Source organism: Mauremys reevesii, linkage group 4 (assembly GCF_016161935.1).
Source record: "Mauremys reevesii isolate NIE-2019 linkage group 4, ASM1616193v1, whole genome shotgun sequence".
NCBI classification, from domain to species: domain Eukaryota; kingdom Metazoa; phylum Chordata; order Testudines; family Geoemydidae; genus Mauremys; species Mauremys reevesii.
In genome coordinates this window covers 15651320-15673707 of record NC_052626.1, presented here as the reverse complement: position 1 = coordinate 15673707, position 22388 = coordinate 15651320, and the positions used below count along the sequence as shown (strand labels likewise).

The 22388-nt window shown below is 41.4% G+C and overlaps 1 protein-coding gene across 15 annotated transcripts in view; it reads right to left on the bottom strand.

Annotated features, from left to right (window-relative positions):
* Nucleotides 1–22388, bottom strand: part of SYNE2 (spectrin repeat containing nuclear envelope protein 2) — a 260416-nt gene that overhangs the window by 141127 nt on the left and 96901 nt on the right. For all 15 annotated transcript variants that reach the window (XM_039534632.1, XM_039534633.1, XM_039534634.1 and 12 more), the window contains 12 exons: nucleotides 21562–21723; nucleotides 18306–18407; nucleotides 16243–16443; nucleotides 15049–15220; nucleotides 13976–14088; nucleotides 12249–12451; nucleotides 11702–11821; nucleotides 11318–11606; nucleotides 9883–10052; nucleotides 7062–7374; nucleotides 2867–3022; nucleotides 1049–1314 (listed from right to left, as the gene is read on the bottom strand). In XM_039534632.1, the coding sequence (XP_039390566.1) occupies nucleotides 1049–1314; nucleotides 2867–3022; nucleotides 7062–7374; nucleotides 9883–10052; nucleotides 11318–11606; nucleotides 11702–11821; nucleotides 12249–12451; nucleotides 13976–14088; nucleotides 15049–15220; nucleotides 16243–16443; nucleotides 18306–18407; nucleotides 21562–21723 (2267 nt within the window). The remainder of the gene's footprint in view (nucleotides 1–1048; nucleotides 1315–2866; nucleotides 3023–7061; nucleotides 7375–9882; nucleotides 10053–11317; nucleotides 11607–11701; nucleotides 11822–12248; nucleotides 12452–13975; nucleotides 14089–15048; nucleotides 15221–16242; nucleotides 16444–18305; nucleotides 18408–21561; nucleotides 21724–22388) is intronic.

Genomic DNA, 22388 nt, shown 5'->3' with positions numbered 1-22388 from the left:
GAAGAGTTATCTTGTAGCCCACTTTTAAAGCTAAACAAAAAGTAAACTTCAATAACAATATTAAATCAGTTGTGGGTAAATTAACACTGTTGTATAGTAACTTCCAATGTAAAAATGAATGTAAAAGTTTGGAATCAATTATAAGATTCCCATTTATTGAGATTGAACCAATCTATTTGATTAAATCAATAAGACTTTTGCTCCTAAGACTGCTTTTGAAAATCCTACCTTAAATCCATTTAATAGTTTATATTTTAATTCAATTCTGTGCAACCACTTAAATATAAACAAATAATTCCATAAGTAATTTTTAAAGTGTTTTCAAATAAACCGGCTCATTATTATGATTTATCGGTTAGTTCCATACCTTGAAGGCTAATTTGAAGAACATACTAAATATGAACGTGTACTGGTTATCTTTGGCTTAGTACTGGCAGAGTTCATTCTGACTACAGAAAATAACACTTTCCCTATCAATTAAAGTTAATTTGCAGAATATGAAAATATTTCAGTAAACAGCAAATGGGTACCTGATCTCTTAATGTGTCAGATTTTTTAAAATAATACCTTTTGCCTCCTATTTTTGTCATTTGTTAACAAAGAAAGAGGGCGATCTATTTTGTATCTGCCATGACTTTGGAAAAAAATATTGTAATAATACAGAACTTAGATTTTAAGTTTTGCAGGGTAGGACCATCTGTTTGTTATGTGTCTGTAAAGCATGTAACTCAATGAGGCTGGGATCTCTAGATGCTAGCATAGCAAAAAGTAATAAATAATAATAATAGTTTTCATAGCCATTGTTACTGAAGTGCTTTAGATGCAATGTAATGTTATTACCAATATACTAATGTACTTGGACTACACCAATTTTTGCTCTGTCCTTATATAACTTCAGTTAAATCGATACAGTGCCATATTCAGATTTCAGTTATACCAGTGCATACCTAGAGTAACTCCATTTGGATCTGTTACATCAGTGTAACTGATGTAAATCAACCTAAGTGTGGTCCCTATAGAGTAAACTAAAAAAGTTCCTTGTACTTACGTTTTTATGTTTTCTTTTTCTGTTGATAAACTTTTCATTGAAGACTGAACAGCAGACAGCTTTTCCTGGTAATCATTAACTAGATGATAATGGTGTTGCGTAACCTTCTTAATGGCTTCCAATTCTTGAAGCAACCTGTCCCAGCAAAAAACCATATATTCTGTATTTTGCAGGTTTGATGTGCTTATTTCTGTTGTGTTGGGTGACAACTCTTGCCTCAGAGACAAAGCTGTGGCTCTCTGTTTTTCCAGTTCAGTATATAAATTCTACAATCACATCCACAAACAGTGAAAAAAGAAAGATAATTAAAGAGAATTTTCACCATTTTTACTTCCTACTGTCTTTACAAAATATGGTTAAAATTGCAGATTTGTGTACACATGAACACACATGCATGCTCAGTTAAATGTGAGCATACACACAGATGCACATAGGCACATGCATGTACATACATACGTAATCACACATATATATACAGTTGCACATCAGCAGACAAGCACAAAACAGGTATATCTGTATGCAAAGACAAACATTTACAGACATAGTTCATGCAGATGGATTTACACAAACTATGTTTTCACATGGTTGATCATAGAATTATAGAAATGTAGGGGTAGAAGGGACCTTGAGAGGTCATCAAATCCAGCCCATTGCGCTGAGGCGAGACCAAGTAGACCTAGACCATCTCTGACAGATGTTTGTCCAATAGTTTATTAAAAACCTCCAATGGAGATTCCACAACTTCCATTGGAAGCCCATGCCAGACCTTAACTACCCTTACAGTTAGAACATTTTTCCTAATATCTAGTTTAAATTGCCCTTGCTGCAAATTAAGCCCAATATTTTTTGTGGATATGGAGAACCATTAATCACCGTATTCTATAAAATAGCTCTTCATATAGTTGAAGACTTATCAGGGCTTTTCTCAAGACTCAATGTGCCCACTTTTTTCAACCTTTCCTCTTAGGTCAGGTTTTCTAAACCTTTCATCATTTTTGTTGCTCTCCATTGGACTCTCTCCAATTTGTCCACATCCTAACTAAATTGTGGCACCCAGAATTGGACACAGCACTGCAATTCAGGCCTTGCCAAGTGCCGAATAGAGCCGGACAATTACTTCCTGTGTCTTACACACGACACTCTTATTAATACACCCCAGAATTATACTATCCTTTTTTGCAACTCCATCAGGTTGTTGGCTTATAGTCAATTTGTGATCCACTATAAACCCCAGGTCCTTTTCAGCGGCATTACTGCCTAGCAAGTTAGTCCTCATTTTGTAGTTGTGCATTTGATTTTTCCTTCCTAAGTGAAGTACTTTGAACTTGCCTTTACTGAATTTTATCTTGCTGATGTCAGACCAATTCTCTAATTTGTTCAGGTTGTTTTGAATTCTAATCCTGTCCTCCAAAATGCTAGCAACATCTCTCAGCAAATTTGGTGTCCCTTGCAAATTTTATAAGTATACTGTCCACTCTGTTATCTAGGTTATTAATGAAAATATTGAATAGTTCTGGACCCTTGACTGACCCCTGCGAAACCCCACTAGAGACACATGCCCAGTTTGACAGCAAACCATTGATAACTACTCTCTGAGTACAGTCTTTCATCCAGCTGTGCACCCACTTTATAGTAATTTCATCTAGATCACATTTCCTTAGTTTGCTTAAAGGATGCCATGTGGGACTGTGTCATCAGTCCAATGTAAAATGAGACTATATGCAACAGTTTAATAATTCTGTGATTAGCTATATTATACAACATTGAATAAACTCAGCTATGTAATTAGTGAGGGAATGAGTTTTGCTGGTTCCATACCTCTATCTCTTTTAGTTGCTCATTTACTAACACAACATCCAATTCTGCAGTTTGATTTTTCAGCTCAGCGACCTTTTGTTCCTCACCAATATATTCAGCATTTGCTTGGGCTTCAGGAAGAATCTGTTTCTGGAAAACCATTTCCACATTTGAACCCTGGAATGTAAAACAGGATTTTTCATTCTGCAATATACATAACAATGTAGCATCTCTCCTTTTATTTTTTCTACTTAGCTGAATGTGTTATGGCTATGTCCAAATCCTGCCACTCTTTCCTCCACAGCATCTCTACAACCCATTCTTTTCTTTCTGTCCCTGCAGCTAAAATTCTCATATAGACCCTTGTCCTCTCCTGCCTGGATTATCTCAGCCTGCTCCTCTATGGTCATTCACTAATACAGTTCATACAAGTGCTAAGATGTTGCCCACCATTCTGATCATGGCATCACCACTTCGAATTCCTCCCCAGCTTACCCTCCTCCAATGCATCTTCTTCAGGCTGTTTATCACTGTCTTCAAAGTCCTGCTCAACTCTCTCCCACCCTACTCATCTGCTCTTGTTTCACTTTGCGCCCAAGCCCCCTTTGTTTAGCAGTGATGCCAGCCTCAGCACTTCATTTGCTTCCTTTGTCATAACCATCTCCATGCTCTCTATACATGGAATGCCCTTTCTTGACCATTTGCAAGGTCACTATCTTCTCCATGAGCTGACTGATAATGGCAAGTTTGAGGAGTATTTGTGAATAGTCTATATATTGTGATTGATAGGGAGGATGGCCTTATGATTAAAGCACTGGATGGGGAAAGGGGTTTAATTCATGGTGCTGCCACCAACTCCTTGTATGACCTTGGGCAAATCACTTAAATCTCTCTGTGCCTCAATTCCCCATCTGTAAAATGGAGATAATACTACTTCCCTTCCCCAACCCTTTATTTAGACTATAAGCTCTGCAGGGCAGGGACTGTCTCTGACTATGAGTATGTACAGAACCTAGCACAATGAGGCCTGGTATCAGTGGGAGGTTCTGGGTGGCGCCCTTTATATTGTAATATAAATAATACAAATATCTTTTGTCAGCACAACACTGTATTACTAAAAGGTGTCCAAGTATCACTTTGGCCATCTGGTTTATCTGTTGTACCACCACCCACAACCCTCTGTCTGTCTCTGCTTATACTGTGAACTCCTCAGGGCAGGGACCGTGCCATCTGTTCAGTTTGTAAAGTGCCTTGCACGTAAGTTGCTATCGGAAATAAATAATAACAACAATAATTAACACTCTTCTTGTTACTTTTTCACTGTGAACCAAATATATCCAGTCAGGAAAATCAAATAACCAGGGAACTTTTCCATTTACCCTAACTACACAGCTACAGCAATTGTATCTACTAGACAGAAACAGGTTTCATCTTAAGAGGCCCTGAAGGACCATGAAATTGAAGGAAATGAAAAAAGTCAGCTAGCTGTCAGAGAGGAAGTGGGAAGACAGCATCATCAGATGGAACGTAAGTCACAAACATGAAGAAACAAGTGAAATGAAAATAGGGAAAATGCAGGGTGGTATTATATGGTGTACATTTCTCTTCATATGTAGGTGGGGTTTCAGGCACTACAGATGCTGAGGCCCAGCCTAACACAGCCAGACAAGGGAGTAATTCCTCTCCCTCAAATCTCCCCTGCACAGCAGATTTAGTGCTCCCAACATTGCTGTGTTAGGAAAAAGAAAGAAACAAGTAATCAAAAAGCCTTAATCAGACATGCTGACTCATAATTACAGTATTTCAAATGACAAGGTGGTGAACCCTACAATTACAAGTAAATGAGGCAAACGCAACTACGACTCATAAAAGATTGCACCGGGCAAGGTTATGGTAAGGAAGATGGTTTATATGAAGAAGCAGAACTGTAATTTTGTCATAACAAATGTTTTGAAAAATTGCGGTTAGTGATGGATTAGCTCTCTTCTTCTGACTTACACTTTTTACACTGCTTTATGTGTGGGATGCACTAGCTTCCTGTCGAAGTGTTGGTTTTGAGCTATAAAGCCCTACCTGGTCTGGTTCTTGGATACATATGGTAAAAGACTACACTTCTCTTCCTATGTACCAGTCTAATGCTTGAGATTGACTGATGCCCTTCTGCACCCTCGCTGAGTAGAATCCTGTGGGACACAAGGCGAAGTATTCTCAGAGAATGGTCCCCAGCCCTGGAATTTGCCTTGTTTTGGTCCAACAAGCCTCTGTATATAGTGAGGCATTTTCTAGAAGTGGATTCAACAGGGAGTTCTGCTCAGTTTTATTTCTGTTTGAATGAAATTTAAGATAGATAGTGAGATTATGACCTGGAGTAAGAAGCAGCGCATTTTTGCACGGCCTCAGGAGCAGCCCAAGAGAGAAAGTCACAATCTCTCTCCCAGCTCCCCAGCTGCTCCAAGGAAGGAACAAAACTGCACTGGTCTATACATCTGCCAACACATCTGCTGCAGCAAATACATTGTCTCAAGGGCAGTGGGGGATGAGGTCAGAACCAAGATTTCACACAATCCTGCCCCATTCCATTACCCTGCATGGCGGGAGAACGTGTAGGCTCTGCTTCCACTCCAGTGCTGCTACCCAGGATACAGATAGCCAGCACAAGGGAGTATGGGGCGACTTACACACCCTTATTCCTTTGCTCCAGCACAAAGCACAAGCCACAATCTGGCCCTTGGTCATTACAGGTTTTTGTAACCAAACTCTGGGTATTGTACAGTTACAATAGTAGATACTAATTACATCAGGCCAGACACTACACAAAAAGCACATGTTTTTATAAACTGAAACACAGATATACATATTAGCAGGGTAAAATGCTAAAAGAACATCACAGGTGTAGATTTATTTCCAGCGTCAAGTGGCTTGCAACACAGCATTGTCAGCAAATCACTTCAAGGCCACCCACACGGATGAAATAAATCAATCCACATGTATTTCGAGTGGATAGGATAAATTCTCATTTTCATTATCATGGAGTTAGAGACGTAAATCCCCACACACCGAGGCGAGAATACGTCAGTGTAACTGAATGGGATGTTTATTGCTATCATTCCCTCTGTAATTAAACTTTAAACATGTATTTTTTATGATTCCACTGACCCTTAGCACCTTGAGTACAATTACCGCCTCTTTTTGATCAATTGCCTTTGTCATTTCATTATCATCACACAGAGTAGTAGGAAACATTTTCAGCTGTGCTCCACTTCCTCGCATGCTATCCTGTTCAGTCACCACTGGCATCCCTATATTGTGCTTCTCCTGGTTTGTTTGTTTTAAAAGTTTACTATTAGTAAAGAGCTCCATGCTGACACCAATACTCACATAGAGGAGTGTCCTACTCCACTGTGGTCCCACTAAAGTCAGTGGAATTGCTCATGGAGGAAGGTCCTTGCTCTTAACCCACAGTCAAAGCGGCAAAATTTGCTCTTAAATTATTATTTAGAGTCAAGATGTATGATATTTATTAAACTGAGCTTTAGCCTATGAAGACATGCAGCAGAGCCACCCAAAGGGGAGGGGAGCTAGCGGGACACCCGGATGATGTGAACTCAGTGTCTGCAGCAGCACCTGCCAGTCGCCAGGCAGCAAAGGAGCGCAGCTGCGCCATGGCAGAGACACCGGATTGGCTAAGGCAGTCAGGTGGCGTGCTCTTAAATCCAACAGCTGCAGAGGATCAGCAGCTGTTCACTGCACGTGTAAGTAAAAGGCCTCTTTCTCTTTGCACTTTGTAACCATTTACCCCTGTACCAATAGATGCAAAATGCTAATGTTCTGATTTGTTGTTTGTCAGTATTTCACACTCACTAGCCCCCACTTTGTGTAATCGTTTACTTCTGGGCAAAGCGCAAAGCAGTAGAGGATCAAAACCTTAAGTGGTTCCCCCTTCCACTCTGTGGCCCAGGGAAGGATTCTGTACCTACCAATATGCAGAGGAACTCACCACTAACAACTATTTCAGCTTTGCCCAGTGGAGAAGATTTGGCTTTAATTATTCCACTACAGGAAACTAGTAAAGAAGTTCACTTCAGAGTGTCCTCACTTTGTACCACAACATTCTGATCTGATAGCTTAATGAGATAACAAGCAAATAATGAGAACTTTAAATAATTAGGTATACTAAAACTAATAATATGATAAGGAAATATGGCATGATTCCAACCTGCAACTGGCTGAGCAGACTTTCATGCAGATATTTTAGCTCTATCCGTGATTCTTCCATGAAGCAGGAATCCTCAATGCAATCCCGTAGGTAATCTCCTTGGCTTTTTAATTCATTTAATAGGAACATTAAACCTTCTGCTTTCTGCAGGAGTTTTATATAACTTGTTAACTGAGTTTGTTTCTCCTGCAAACCAGCCTGAACATCAAAACCTAATTCCTGCTGCTGCTTCTTCAGTTCAGTCAGCACTAATCTCAAATCTTCTTTGCTTTGCACGTATCGTTTGCTTTGAAGTTGAATCTGTTCTTGGTGGCTTGAAGAAGGGGGGGAAATACAGTAATAGAATTCAAGGATTTTGTATTATTTGTTTAGAAATATTAAACTGCAGACATTAAATCATTAGATCCAATTATAATCATGAGGTTTATTCTTTGAGTTGTAAATTACCCATAAATAGTAAGGCAGAAATTTTCAAAGGGACATAAGGGAGTATAGCATCCAAATATCATTACATTTCAGTGGTGGTTGAGTGCTTAAATCCCTTAGGCTCCTTTTAAATCTCAGCCTATGAAAACATAGTTGTTAAAATCTGAGATCTGCTGCTCATGCTGTATATTCTTTGCTTCTCATTCCAATTCAAGTTTTATTTTTAACTACTAAGTTAAACCTACTGTCTTTATGACCCTTTTGTTGAAGGGTTCTTGAAAAATGTAATATACTGTAGAAAATACACGTATTACCTTTTCATGATCATTAAAAGGATTTAAATACTGTGAAAAACACGCAACTGTAATTACTCATACAAAAGGCGAGCAGCACACTCACATTTTCCTGTATGTTCATACATTCAGTGGGTACGTAAATATATTTTGCAGATGGAACTTATGTGCCAATAATTGAAAATATGATCTATTATGAACAGATCAAAATAAATAGATGTAGCTAAATCCAGAGTAACATCATTAATTTAATGTAAAACAGTGACTAGAACCCAGAAAAGAATTCTTCTTGAAATGTGACCACTGAAACCTTTATGTGAGTGGGTCTGTGTCTGGCTAGGTGGAAGAAGAAGTGCATTGCCCCTTTAAGGACTCTTTGCAACAGTGGGGAGAGAAAGAGGAAAGCTTACAAGGAAGGGCACAATGCACTTGGGGTGAGGTCAAGGTCACTGCATTGCCCTTCCTGCTCACTGGAAGAGTGGAAGGGGTATTTACACCCCATAGAGCCACGGAGATGCCCTCTTTACCAGGATTGGGCTGGAAGAATCCCTTCTGGGAGCTGAGTAAGAGGGCTTGGGGGCTCCTCCATCTCATCAGCGGGGAGCTGACCCCCTTTCCTTTTCCTGACCTCCTTTAAGGGAGCTGGGGTGGGGTGTTGGGGCTCCTATGTTTGGATCAGCAGGGATATGACCCCTTCCTCCCTGCACTCTATAACTTGTTGCCTAGTACTCCCAGATATTATAAGTGAATAAAGATGCAAACTAATTAAACCACATCCATGGCCTTCTGTCTTCCAGCATGGACACATACTGCATGCTTCAATTCATGTGATATAAACAAGAAGAATCTCTCGCAGAGCTAGAACAAACTGGTTTCTAACAGGGTGACTTGCCCCATGGCCCAGAGAGTCTGGGGCTAAGCTAACCCTGATTACAGGATGAGCCCCACCTGAGTGGAATCAGGTAATTCCCTATAAAGGGCCGCAGGTGGCTGTAGTGAAGGGGAGATGCTCAGAGAGTACAGAGACCGCTAGGGGTTTGCTGGCTTGAGCAAGGCCTGGGATTTGAGAATAAGACTTCAGGCAGAAAGGGCTGTGAGTGGCCTGCTATGGCAGGCGACCCTGGACAAGCAAGGAAAGAGTGCAAAATCTCTCCAGACAAGGAAGCCTCAGAGTAGGAAAAGAAATGTTTGGTTGGGGGACATAATTATAACTAATTGAGTTATTTTCTGTGAATAAACCCAGTTTCCAAGCAGGGGTATTTTTGACCCCAGAAAAATGTGTGGAGTTTGTCTAAGGAGCTATTTGAGGGCGAAATTATTAGCCATGCACTGCGGAGGCATTCATAGCCACAGAGAGGCCCTCAGTAAGCAGTCACATCACTACATGGTCTTTAAAAACCTCTGTGCTGCTAGTGACACACAGATTTCCTTTAAAAGAACAGGAGTACTTGTGGCACCTTAGAGACTAACACATTTATTTGAGCATAAGCTTTCGTGGGGAGCTGACCCCCACGATGAAGTGGGCTGTTGCCCACGAAAGCTTATGCTCAAATAAATTTGTTAGTCTTTAAGGTGCCACAAGTACTCCTGTTCTTTTTGTGGACACAGACTAACACGGCTGCTACTCTGAAACAGATTTCCTTAAATCCTAAGATTGATTCTGACAGTGTAAATCTCTTATAAGGCGAGATCATGGCTGGCCCTGGATCGGTCACAAAGGGCACACAGAACAGCTACCATCTCAATGGGAGCAAAGAGGGCACTAGGCTAGTGCTGCCAATGGCTATTCCAAAACTGGGGTTGGATGAACAACTCTTCTCTACATTGCCAACTCCATCCTGGGCTCCCAGAGGAATTCTGGCTGAGCTGGCCAAAACCTTTCTACTAGGGGTTTCTGCTGTTCCTCCTCATACCCCATACTCATGGCCACAATATGTCCCATCATGAATAGTGCAGAAATTCAAACTTTTTTCTAGTTGTCATTTTCTTGTCCTGCCAAAACAAAGAGCACAGAAACTATATACTGTGCAAAGCAGGAAGAGGAACTGATAGCCGTAGTAGGTCAAGCTATAGTACTGGTCTCTTTGTAAGCTCTATGGTACCTTAGATATTCGGTGGCTAAATGAACAGTGCACTCCCATTGATTCTGGAGATCAGAAATCGTCTGCTGAATGGCAGGGTCCTTCACTCCTTCAGTACTTGTTAAGATTTTGCCCAGCGCTATAATGTTTTGCATTTTAGCATCTCCCTTATCTTTGAGAAAAACTATTTCCTGCATTAAACAAAAGAGCAGAAGCAGAACATGTAACATACTTTATTCATTTACTTGTAGTTATTCTAACAAAGGGTATCACCTGCAAAATGTTTTATTCTTTGTCTACTGCTGTTGAACAAAAACAATTATCACTTCTATGTCCTACATAATTGATATTAATAATTGGATGGATAATCCAGTTTAAATGTTAGCATTCCAAAATGTACCTAAGATTTTTTAAACACACACATTCCCTAATCCTTCTATAGAACAGTGGTTTTCAACCAGGGGTTCGCATACCCCTCGGGATATGCAGAGGTCTTCCGAAGGTACATCAACTCAGGTAGATATTTGTGTAGTTTTTCAACAGGCTACATAAAAAGCATCAGCAACATCAGTACAAATTAAAATTTCGTACAGACAATGACTTGTTGATGCTGCTCTATATACTATACACTAAAATGTAAGTACAATATTTATATTCCAATTGATTTATTTTATAATTGCGTGGCAAAAATGAGAAAGTAGGCAATTTTTCAGTAATAGTGTGCTGTGACGCTTTTGTATTTTGATGTCTGATTTTGTGAGCAAGTAGTTGTTAAGTGAGGTGTAACTTGGGGGATCACAAGACAAATCAGACTCCTGAAAGGCATACAGTAGTCTGGAAAGGTTGAGAACCACTGCTATAGAAACACCAATATCATTCTGATAAAATAAAGCAAAAATTTGCTTCAGATACTATGAGTGAGAGCCTAACACCCACTGCAGCCCCTTTAAGCTGTGTATAAAGGCCAAAGCGCCATAAAGACCCCTTTCTAGCTGGGGGAGGATTCTCCCACCCTGGGCACTGCAGAAGATAACGGTATGTCTTACCCTATGAGGACCCTCTCACAAACCTCAGCATAGGAGGCTGGTGGATAGGTGGGGTGTATCAGAGGTGAGCCAACAGAACACAGTACTGCCAATATTCCAGGCAGCACTGAAGCCTACAAGGCAACCGTGGGAAGGTTGCTATAACTTACACAGGCCCTGGGCGGTCTAATTTATGCTGGGGATCTGTCCAGCATCTGGAAAGTCAGGATTGGGAGGGCACAAAGCCACTGTAGCCCTCCCTTCCGCCTGTGCTGCCCAACTGCATTTAATTAACCACACAACCACGTGCTTAGTTGTACACTGTAATCATCAATGACATATGGTGGGTCTAATGAGATTATTACACACCATACATTTCCCATATATTACCCTCAACTGGCAAAATCAGAGTAATAAGTGTGCTGCAGTACCTTTATTTGATGTATCCTTTCTTCCAGTGGCAACTCGTCTTGCCGTGAACTCAAGCCAATAACTGATTCTTTAAGTCTTTTTATCCAAGAAGACATGTTCTGTGCAAGCGCTTCAAAATTCTGCTCTTCCATGGACCGTGTCTGACTAATTCCTAGTGCTTCACTTATGTGTGTCTGTAGTTCCTGATACCGACTAATGAGATGACTGGATTCGGACACTGTTTCATCTCTTGTAAACCCAGATTCCCTCAAAGAATTTGCCAGCTGAGACAAGGAGTCAAATGATTCTCTGAAAAATACAACAAATCAATCACAGTGAATCTGCTGTAACAAAGAGGAGTCAAGAAAGATACAAACTATCCCCCTTCCCCAAGACAAGGCTACCTCTGCTTTATTAGCATTTGGTAAAAGTTTTCTAATTTTATATTCTCATTTTTGGTCTCTGGCAATTTTTCTTCCTGAATGGTGAGCCATTCCTTCAAGCCACTGCTGTCTTCTTGAAGTCTAAAGAAACAACATACACAAAAATGTATACATTGGTAAGTAAGAAGTATTATATCTGTAATTTCTAAAAAACATTGACAATAACATTTCACTGTAACAGATATGAAATTATCTGGGCTGTGATTTAGCAAGGTATTTATGCACATACGTAACTAAGCATGTGAGTAGCCCCACTGATTTCAAATGAACCATTGACAAGTTTTAAGCACATGCTCAAATATGTTGCTAAATCAGGGTCCTCATGATCTCTTTATTGTTAAGAAAACTGAAAAAGTGAAACAAAACAGAAGAAAACAGCAGATTCCTCAGTAACACATGATTTACAATGAAAATCAGAGTTATTTATTCTTCATTATGATTGTTTAAGAATGATATCACTTTATATCATCTATAAGTAAGCTGCTGGGAATAAATTTTAGCTCCCTACCTAATGAGTTGCTGCAGAGAAGCATGAAGTTTCTTTTCTTGTTTTTGACATTTGGAGGTTATGCTTTGTAATTCTGCTTCTTGATCTCTCACCCAGCTACTAAGCTGGTTAACACTTGCTTCAGGCAAATAACTCTTCACCTTACTCAAGAGAGATTTTACCTCTTGGATGTCACTCTCTTTGCCTTCAAAAGTTAGGAAACTCTTAACAAAAGCACAAACATGACAAATTAGAAATGCATGTAGCAAGTTTGCTGCTATATAACAGATATTTATATTCTATATAAACTTAGTTTGTGTTATCACTATAAGCTTTTTAAAAAAAATCATTAGTGTCTCTTGCAAGGTATATTTACAGTGTTCGATTCATTTAAAACCCACCTCACCTAAGTGCAAATGGAAAAACTCCCTTGAAATATAAGGGGAAAGTAAAGAAGAAGAGAGGACAGAGATTCTCTTCTGGGGTAAAGTACACAAAGCAGAAGAATGAACCAAGCATCCACAACTTTCATATTCAAATCTCTCATTAAGACTCACTTCTTCCATCAGGCCTTCAACTGTTGATAAACTATGACTGTCTGCTCCAACCTGCAATTTGCATTGTATCAGTCTGACAGAAGAAAGGGAAGAGAGGGCAGGAAGGAAAAGGTTGAGGGCAAACAAGAATATCAACACTGATGGGCTGGAAATCATGGAGAGCCTAAGTAACAAAGAATGGGTGTGTGATGGGCAATGCTGAAGGAGACCAGATGATGGTCAGAGAGGAGGAATGGAGCAACAGAGAGATCAGAGAGAGATCAGTGTGTGGTGAAGATCGAGTCAAGTGAACGGCCATTTTGGTGAAAGGGAGAGTTGAACCAAAGCTGCAGGATGAAGGAAGACATGAAGGTGAGGAAACATGCAGCTAAGGGGTCAGATGGGTCATCAGTGTGGAAGATGACATCATCGAGGATGAGTGTGGGAGATTGTGAGGAGAGGAAGAGAGGGAGTCAGGAGTAAATCAGAGAGGAAAGGCTGATGGGAATGAGGATGCCTAGGGCTCCTAGGTGGCTACAGTAATATACAGATTAATAATAATACTAATAATAAGGGTGAAATACTAGTTCCACTGAAGTCCATAGGGTTTTGCTATTGACTTCAATAGGGTCAGGATCACCTTAGGGCAGGTCCATACTCACCGCGTGGGTCGACGCGGTGAGTTCGACTTCTCGGAGTTCGAACTATCGCGTCTGATCTAGACGCAATAGTTCGAACTCCGGAAGCGCTGCGGTCGACTCCGGAACTCCACCACCGCGAACGGCGGTGGCGGAGTCGACCTTGGAGCCGCGGAGTTCGACCCCGCCGCGTCTGGACGGGTAAGTCAGTCGAACTAGGGTACTTCGAGTTCAGCTACGCTATTCGCGTAGCTGAACTTGCGTACCCTAGTTCGACCCCCACCCTTAGTGTAGACCAGGCCTTAGTCTCTAAGACCCTGATTCACCATAATGCTTAAGCACATCCTTAAGTCCCAATGACTTCAATTTAGTACGTTCTAGCATCTGAACTTTCCTAACTGTAGGTTAGAACTTTATCTCAAATGTACACTTCTTAACACAATTTTATTACCCTTTCCACTGACTGCCACACTGCTTTGTGAATCTACTCCAAAGTACAGAGTCCCTTGCTAACATGGGAGGGTGCAACCTCCTTCCAAAATATTTTATATTTTAAAATATTCTAATATCTTACCATGAGCTTCTGCAATTTTTCTTCCAATGTCTGTTTTGTTTCTGATGGGTCAAAACAATCCTTTAAAGACAGCTGAGCGCTGCTGAACCAGTCATTAAAATCCTTACACTGATCTGCGGAAAGATAGAGTCTGACTTTTTTTTTTTCTTATCCAGTAACAGAAAATCTCTACTCAACATGAAGATTTCAGTTAATCTCCTAATAATTATATTTATCAATGCTGTCCCTGGATGCTGCCTCTCAGTACATGCAAAATGACAGAAAATGCTGCTGTCCTTACTTCTTTCTTTTGGAACCCATCCTTGTATTGACAGTGAACATGACATGCTGGAGCACCCAGCTCAGAGGCCTGTTTGTGACATTTTCAGAAAACGTTGCCTGGGATAATCTATCATCAAACATTCTGATTTACTGTTGCTACTCTGGCCTCTATCACAAAAAAATACTATTCAGCAAATACTATTCCCAGTGACTGCAGGCTGATATTCTCTTTGGGTGAAATTCTCTGTGGGCATAACTCCAATGGAGTTACACCCGTAGGTTAAAGATACCCATCGTCCTGTGTTTGGCAACTAAAATATGTCACCTAGAACTGAAAATACGCACTTATGAATAGGCCACATCAAGAAACTAAGCACTGTTCGCACATGCATTGCGGCAGTGAAGTTCTGGTAACCTTTCCTAGTGCCAGATCTCAAATGCTGATCTGAAAGGATGGACTCTTGAAGGAGTTCCTCAGACACTATGGAACACAAAGACCTGCCATGATTCTCTACACAGGGCCCAATCTACAGTCTTTATTCTAACAGAACTTCCATTTAATTCAATAGGAATTTTGTGCAAGTAAAGACTGCAGGACAGGGCCCACAGCTCAGAAAGAATGTGGAGACTGAGGGTCAGATCCTGAGCTGGTGTAAGGAGACATGGTTCCATTGCAGCAAATGGAACTATTCCATTTTACACCAGTTGAGGAACTAGCCCTCAACTTTTGACTTGCAAGTTACAACATTCAAGCACTTCCTCGACACAGACACGTATGTCAGTCTTTAAAAGTGAAATCCATTTTTGCTTACAGTTCAAAAGACTGATAAAATGATCCTGGAAAATGTGTTTCTTTGTATTAAATAAATCAGTGATACACTGAAGCTGCTTCTTTAATTCAGCCACTTCTGGAGTCAGACAACCTGTCTTTTTTTGTAGTAATTTCACATGGTGTTTTTGTTGGAGAATTTTCTGATGTAGCTCCTAAATTAAAAAAATAAACAAATTAAAAAGGAAGAAAGTTAGTGATATATTAAAAGGCATCTAAGGTTAAGGAGAAGGTTTCAGCATGCACTGTACAAAGCTGTTTTGTGACAAATTAAATTGTTTTAAGAAGGGGTCATTTCAAAATATGTCAAAATACATTAACATTATTTATGCAACAAATGAACAGGAATAAATACTAAGCGGTGAGCAGGCATTATTACACTTACACACACACACGCACACACTTCTGCATCACACACAACAGACAGGTGGAGGTTATAGCAATGTAACAAACTTCAGGGCCATAAATAAATAGCATTTATCATGCACCTTTGTATCACCTGCATTATGCACACTAATCCCTCTCTCAGGGACTTATTCTAACATTTCAAACCACTTAGCAGCCACAGGGTTGTTGGTTTTTTTAAATAAACATTCTTCTGCCAAATACATTTTTACTTCTCTCCTAAACATGGAATTTGTTATCTCTAGACCCTGCAAGGCTAGATGCAGGAGGCAAGATCCTTAGCCCTGCTCTGTCCCTTCTGGAGGTGCAAACGGGTGGAAAGTTGGCTTAAATAGCCAAGTGGGGATTCCCTTGCATAGAGGAATGCCCCCGTGGCATAAAGCCAGCATAGTTGGCTCTGTATCACCAGCTCCTGGCAAACGATACAGCTCTACAATATAGCCCAACATCATGATGTGACCCAGCCCAATATATGCACTGGGAATTTAATACCTTTTGAGGTGGTGCGTGATTACCAAGCCCAGCACAAACTACTATTTCAGGTAGCTAAAATGTCTGATTAGCTAGCTATAGAATACTCAGAGAAAGCAGGCCTTTCCTTCTTGTTTGTGGGTAACTTTGGGAAATACTGGGAGTCAAGTTAAATTCTTTACTTCATTGTTCTACCAGCTTCAACCGTTTTAAAATACATGACAGAAACACATATGAAGAGCTGCCCGTGAAAGAAAAGGTTATCAAAATTACAGGAGATGCATAATTTGATATACAGTACCTCTAATTTCGTAAAGATCTCTAAAGTGTCAGAGGGAAATAAAGCTTTTAAAAGTGATTCTGTCATCCCAATCTGTGTCTTGGCAAGGTCAAGGTCCCCTTTTAGCTCTGCTGAATTGCCATTGAGTTCACTGGGTCTCATCTTATTCGGTAAGTGCTTTCTTATTAGCTCCATTTTGTTCTCAACAGATGACTTGATGACCTTAAAATTGGAAATGCACAAGCAGCATAAGAAGTTTTACTGGACTAGTTTCCTACAAAATGGGGCTCAAGAGAGTTTAATCCTTTTTATACCTAACCTTTCTACATTAATTGCATTTTCCTCCATTCTAAACTACTGTACTTTCTTTTTTTCTTATCTCTGATATTTAAGAAAAGAATCTAATCCTACACTGAGAGTGTTGCTGCTGCTTTAAATGAGTAAAGTTTATTCTTCTGACTACATGAATACTCTCAGCTGAACATGGGCACTAGTCTCCTCTCCACTTCTGGGAACAACAAGGAGCCAGACCTCTCTGATCCATACACTGACATTCTGCCCTGTCCCAGGCATCCTGCAGAAGCATTGCCACCAGAGCGCCACATGGCTCCACTGCAGGCTTCCAAGGACACAGCAAGGAGGGGATGGAGACAGAAGGGAGCAGAACAAGTCCCCATCAGCGTACACAGCAACAGAATCACTCCATGGCCTTCATAGCTGTTCTAGACGCACAGAAATTGCCCCCCGAGTTGCTTACAATGGTCATGTCCTCACCCCAGAACACCATCCTTGAGAGCTTAGGCACACAAGAAGTTGAGTCTGAATTGCACAGGAGTTGTAAACCCCCTACATAAACTTGCCACACTGATTCTGCTCATTTTTGGAAATATGTGCCCATATGGGGAGAAGGCTGTGTCCTTAACCTAAGGAATTAATGCACCAGTGCAAAAACATTTATATTGACTTACTACAGAACCCTACAAGAAAAGAACACAGTAAATACAACAGACATGTTAAAAATCCATCGTAAAGTAGCTTGTTGCCTGCCTGGAGTTCCCCTTGGTGCAAAGTGGCTCTTCAATGCCCTCTACTTGGAGCAGTGGCTAAAGGCCTGGTCCTACTCCCCTGGAAATCAATGGGCATCCATCCATTAGCTAGAAAGGACGTTGGATCAGGCCCTAAATCAGGGGAGGTCAAAATTTTTGGCCCAAGAACCACATCTGGGTGGGGAAATTGTATGCAGGGCCATGAATGTAGCGCTGGGGCAGGGGGCTGGGGTGTGGGAGAGGGTACAGTGTGCAGGAAGGGGCTCAGGGCAAGAGGTTGAGGTGCAGGAGGGGGCTCAGGGCAGAGGGTTGGGGTGCACGAGGGGTTTGGGGTGCAGGCTCCAGCCCAGCGCCGCTTACCTCAAGCAGCACCGGGGTGGCAGCAGCGCGCAGTGCGACTAAGGCAGGCTCCCTGCCTGCCCTGGCCCCGCGCCGCTCCCGAAAGTGGCCAGCGTGTCCAGCAGTGGCTCCAGGGGGTGGGGTGGTGCAAGCGGCTCTGCCGTGTGCTGCCCTCATCTGTGGGTAATGCTCCCGAAGCTTCCATTGGCTGTGGTTCCCCATTCCCAGCCAATGGGAGCTGCGGGGGCGGTGCCTGCAAGCAAGGGCAATGCACGAAGCCCTCTACCCTCCTTTCCCCCCCCACCCCCCCGCAGGGCCACAGGGACATGGTGCTGCGGGGCCAGCCTGCCAGCCCCATGGCGCCATGGGGCTGGCAATCCCACGGGCTGGATTCAAAGCCCTGACAGGCCGGATCTGACCTGCGGGCTGTAGTTTGCCCTCCCCTGCCCTAAATGCCACAGTTTGATCCCAGGACAGCAGAGGACAGACTGAGCCCTTAACGTTTAAAAATACTGGTTTGGTTCAGACAATTTACTTTAAAAAAGGGGCAAATTAAATGTTGATCTTAATATCCTACAGAAATATGTCCCTTGCCCCGTGGTCAAGGCAAACCAAAGTAATGATTGTGGTGAACAGGGCACTAATGGCTAGATTACAATTATCAATGCTATCATGTTAACCATATACATCACCCCTTACCTGCAACTCCAATGGAGGCTCACTGTTATGAAGAAGATGCTCTATCTCAGCCGCTTTTCGGTCAAATTCCTCTAAGCTTTGCTCTTGGACCTGTAAAGAAGACTAAAGGGGGGGGGGGACGACACTAGTATACCTGTAACTACATAATTTTCTGTCGAATTTAATTTCCATTTTCCTACTAGAGTACAATGATGATATTACTAATTTATTGAGCCTGTGTGCTAAGTTCCCTTTCAGATTTCCATGGGAGTTGTGTGTGAAATGAGTTCAGGACTAAATCCTGATTATATTTTAAGGGTAATACTTTAGGGTGATTTGATGATATTTCATAATGCTGTCTGCATCTATGTGGATTTCCAGGTATATAATAGCCCACTTCAACACCTACTGAAGTCTTGGGCATTGGATAAATCTATCAAAATTTGATTGTCCAAGTTAAAATACCCTGGGTGAGCTTCAACTTCTGAAACAGCTGCTGTCAGAAACATTCTACATGTCACATTCATGAATCCATGTGCCTCGTTCACTCAGGGCAAAATATTCCTTTTTCTCCTTCTCTACCTACTTAGCGAGTGACTCATTTCTGTCCACTCACCCATTCCAGTTCGCACAAAGAGGAGTTTCCAGTTTCATGCCAACAACATAAAGAACACAAGAAAGTTGTGCAACTTCTTTCACATAATTTATATGGAAACCATCTTTTAAATAGGCTGTAAAATATTTCACAATCAAGCTCCTATCATGCTAAACTTTTTGGAAACATATAGACTTAAAATGAGCTGTATTTAACTGCATTGCTATAATGGAGCTGTGATTAAGGATGATGGTTAATATTACACACTAAATATGTTGCAACAATTTTATTGCACAAACATTCACAGAGATCTTTCATGGTAAAGGAAAAAATGGATAACTGTCCGAGATTCCCCGGGAACTTATACAAGTCTTACATTTAATATAACTATGCTGGATCAGTTTTCCTTCCTTGCCTGATCTCTTTTGCACTGCTGAAGCGATGCATGGGTGATGGAAACTGATTTTATCTCCCCTGCTGAGGGTTCTTCCTCACATAAGGGAATCCACAGCTGGTATGAACTCTGCATAGTTCCTACACCTACCACACCCAACCCTAGTAAAGGAGGCATGCCAGCGGTGTGGCCATAGCATACTGTTTTTCAACTGTTTCTAGGTGACAAAATGGCTCTTAGGGGACAGATGCCAGCTGGTGTACTTTAGAGCAGCTCTGAGGTATTCCAAACTATTCCAAGATAAACAATAAAAATATGAAAATAGCAATACATGGTGTGATGTTTCACTCCATATTCTTTATGAAAATATGCTTATAATATGAATATGATATAACTGAGATGTACTTTATGCAAGATGGGTCTTGTAAGATATCATTGGAAAGGTTATGATTTACTGAATGCAATTATCCAATCCATATGTCTGTATCATTTCTGTATCTGATGTTAGCAATATTGACTATGTATCTGTATTTCAACTATGCTACTTTGGGTGACGCCCACTGCAAACACTTCAGGTACAACAATGGAAAAGCCAGACAGGGCTCATGGCCCATCAGTGAGGACAATGGACTGTGAAAAGCTTGGCCTTCCTGTGGATGCTCCATACCGCCACTGACTCATGGATGCTGTAATACTACAGAATCAGGTGGTCTTGTCACCTGATACTAAACCTTACCTGGGACTTGTAATTTTCCACTGGAAGGGAAGGGGGGGAGGGGTCAAGTCTGGAAAACAAAGGATTCCTGCCTTATGTCAATCCTATTTAAGGGTGGGGAGGAAGGCAAATGGGGCTCCTCCTCTCCATGGCTGTCTGCCCAAGGAGAAAGACTGCAAAAGCCACCTGAAGGGAAGGCAAGTGGGGAGTCCAGACTGAGACAGAGGTCCAGTCTGAAAAGGAATATAACTGGAACTCTGAACCACAGAAACTCTGCAACCTGCCTGCAACAATATCTTGGTTGAAAAATACTATTTTCTTTAGTGAAACTAGCTTAGTTTGCCTGTTTAATTTCATTTGGTCAATAATCTGCTTTGCTCTGTTTGTTATCCCTTTTACGACTTAAAATCTGCCTATTATAGTTAATAAATTTTGTTTTGTTTATTATTAAATTCGTTTCTGTAATTTCTAACTGGGGGTGTGTGGGGAGGGAAATTTTGCATACCTTCCTCCACACTGAGGGAGGAGGTGGATTTCATAATATATCTTTGGGTCTGCACTCCAAGGGAGGTGGACACCTGAGTGCTAGAGCAAGTCCCTTAAGCTGAGCCTTCCCAGAACTGATCTCAGTGTCTGTTTCATTCTGCAGCTGGGGGCAGTGTAGCCTGTGTGTTGGAACAGGCTTGACAGCCTGACTCAGCAAGACAGGTAAAAAGGGTGCCCAAACTGGTGTAACAGGCGGGCTCAGTGGTATCTCAGCACATGAGGTTGCATTTCAAGGGGTCCAACCCGTCACACATAGATTTAAACATGGCCATACACACACACACACACTCACACACCCTTATCCTTGTTTCTCTGACAGGTTCTGTGTTTGGAGCACATTGTGGGTGCTCTTACACGATACATACTCATGCACTCAGGGCTTGTCTACACAAACATTTAGTTCTTGGCAAGCTGAGGTGTCTATCTACTCTGTACTAACCTGCTGCAAACTAACTGTCCCTGTGAACCCTGCTGACTTCCATTATTTGATCTAGTCCCATTTCAAAGAGGACTAAACCAAAGTGAATTAATGAACCATTAAGTTTCCAAGATCTGCATCCTAGTGAGGTACACAATTAATTCAGTGAACTTGCTCCAAAATTGCAGAGAAAATTACAAATTTCGAGACTTTCGCTGTGAATCACTCAGGGGCGGCTCCAGGCCCCAGCACGCCAAGCGCGTGCTTGGGGCGGCATGCCGCGGGGGGCGCTCTGCCGGTCGCCGGGTGGGCGGCAGGCGGCTCCGGTGGACTTCCCACAGACGTGCCTGCAGAGGGTCCGCTGGTCCCGCGACTTCGGTGGCGCATCCGCAGGCACGTCTGCGGGAGGCCCACCGGAGCCGCGGGACCGGCGACCGGCAGAGCGCCCCCCGCGGCGTGCCGCCATGCTTGGGGTGGCGAAATGCCTAGAGCCGCTCCTGGTATCACTGATATTTTTAACCAATATGTACCTTTATATCCTACAAATCCTTAACATGTTGGAATGAGTTTGTTGTATTTAATTGACTAATATTATCTCAGTCAAATTACCTTCAATTGTGTCACCTCCTCTTCAGTCAGCTGATGTTCTTCTATGCTCCTAAGTTGTGTATTTGCCCATGTGTCAGTCTTGCTGAATAAATTAATAAGTTTGTCCCACAAAGCCAGAGCTCTTCCCAAATTTTCACAATAGTTTTCAGTTTTTTCATTGATCTACCACAAGATTTACAATAAAAAACAAATTTTAGAAAACAAAGTAAGATTCTTAGCAGAAAGGCAAAATGATAAAGACTAGATGAGATGGAACCACACAAACAACAAGGGCAGTAGCTTCAAAAAAAATTCATATGTCTTCATTGTGCACTGGTCACAGAGAAGACATTTCAGTTCTTACTAAATATGGCTTTCAGAAATACCATATCAAATACAATGGCTTGTCTCCAGTTTAAAAACAGGTTTAGCAGCATGACTTGCTAATCACATTTTATCTACACTCAATAAGTACAATTTTATCTCAGCATCAGTGTACTACTTAGACTGACACTTTCGAATATTTCAATTTCTTACCAATTGCACAGGCACAGTAATCTTCCATATTGTTCCCAAAGTCTAAACCAACAGAAGTTGCCATAAAAGCTTATAAATCCAACCAGCAAAAGCAAATATTGCCTTTCTGTATGCCCCAGAATTGTCCATTATAGGAGTGTGCCCATGACATATATAGCCTTATATATCACAAACAATGAGGTTGAAGACATAGTCTAAGCTTTGCTTTGATAAACACTTGACTTTATCTCTTAAGAGTCTTTGACATTCTGCATTTAATTTATTCTAAATATTAGGCGCAAGTCAGAATCAATTACTATAATGCATAACAG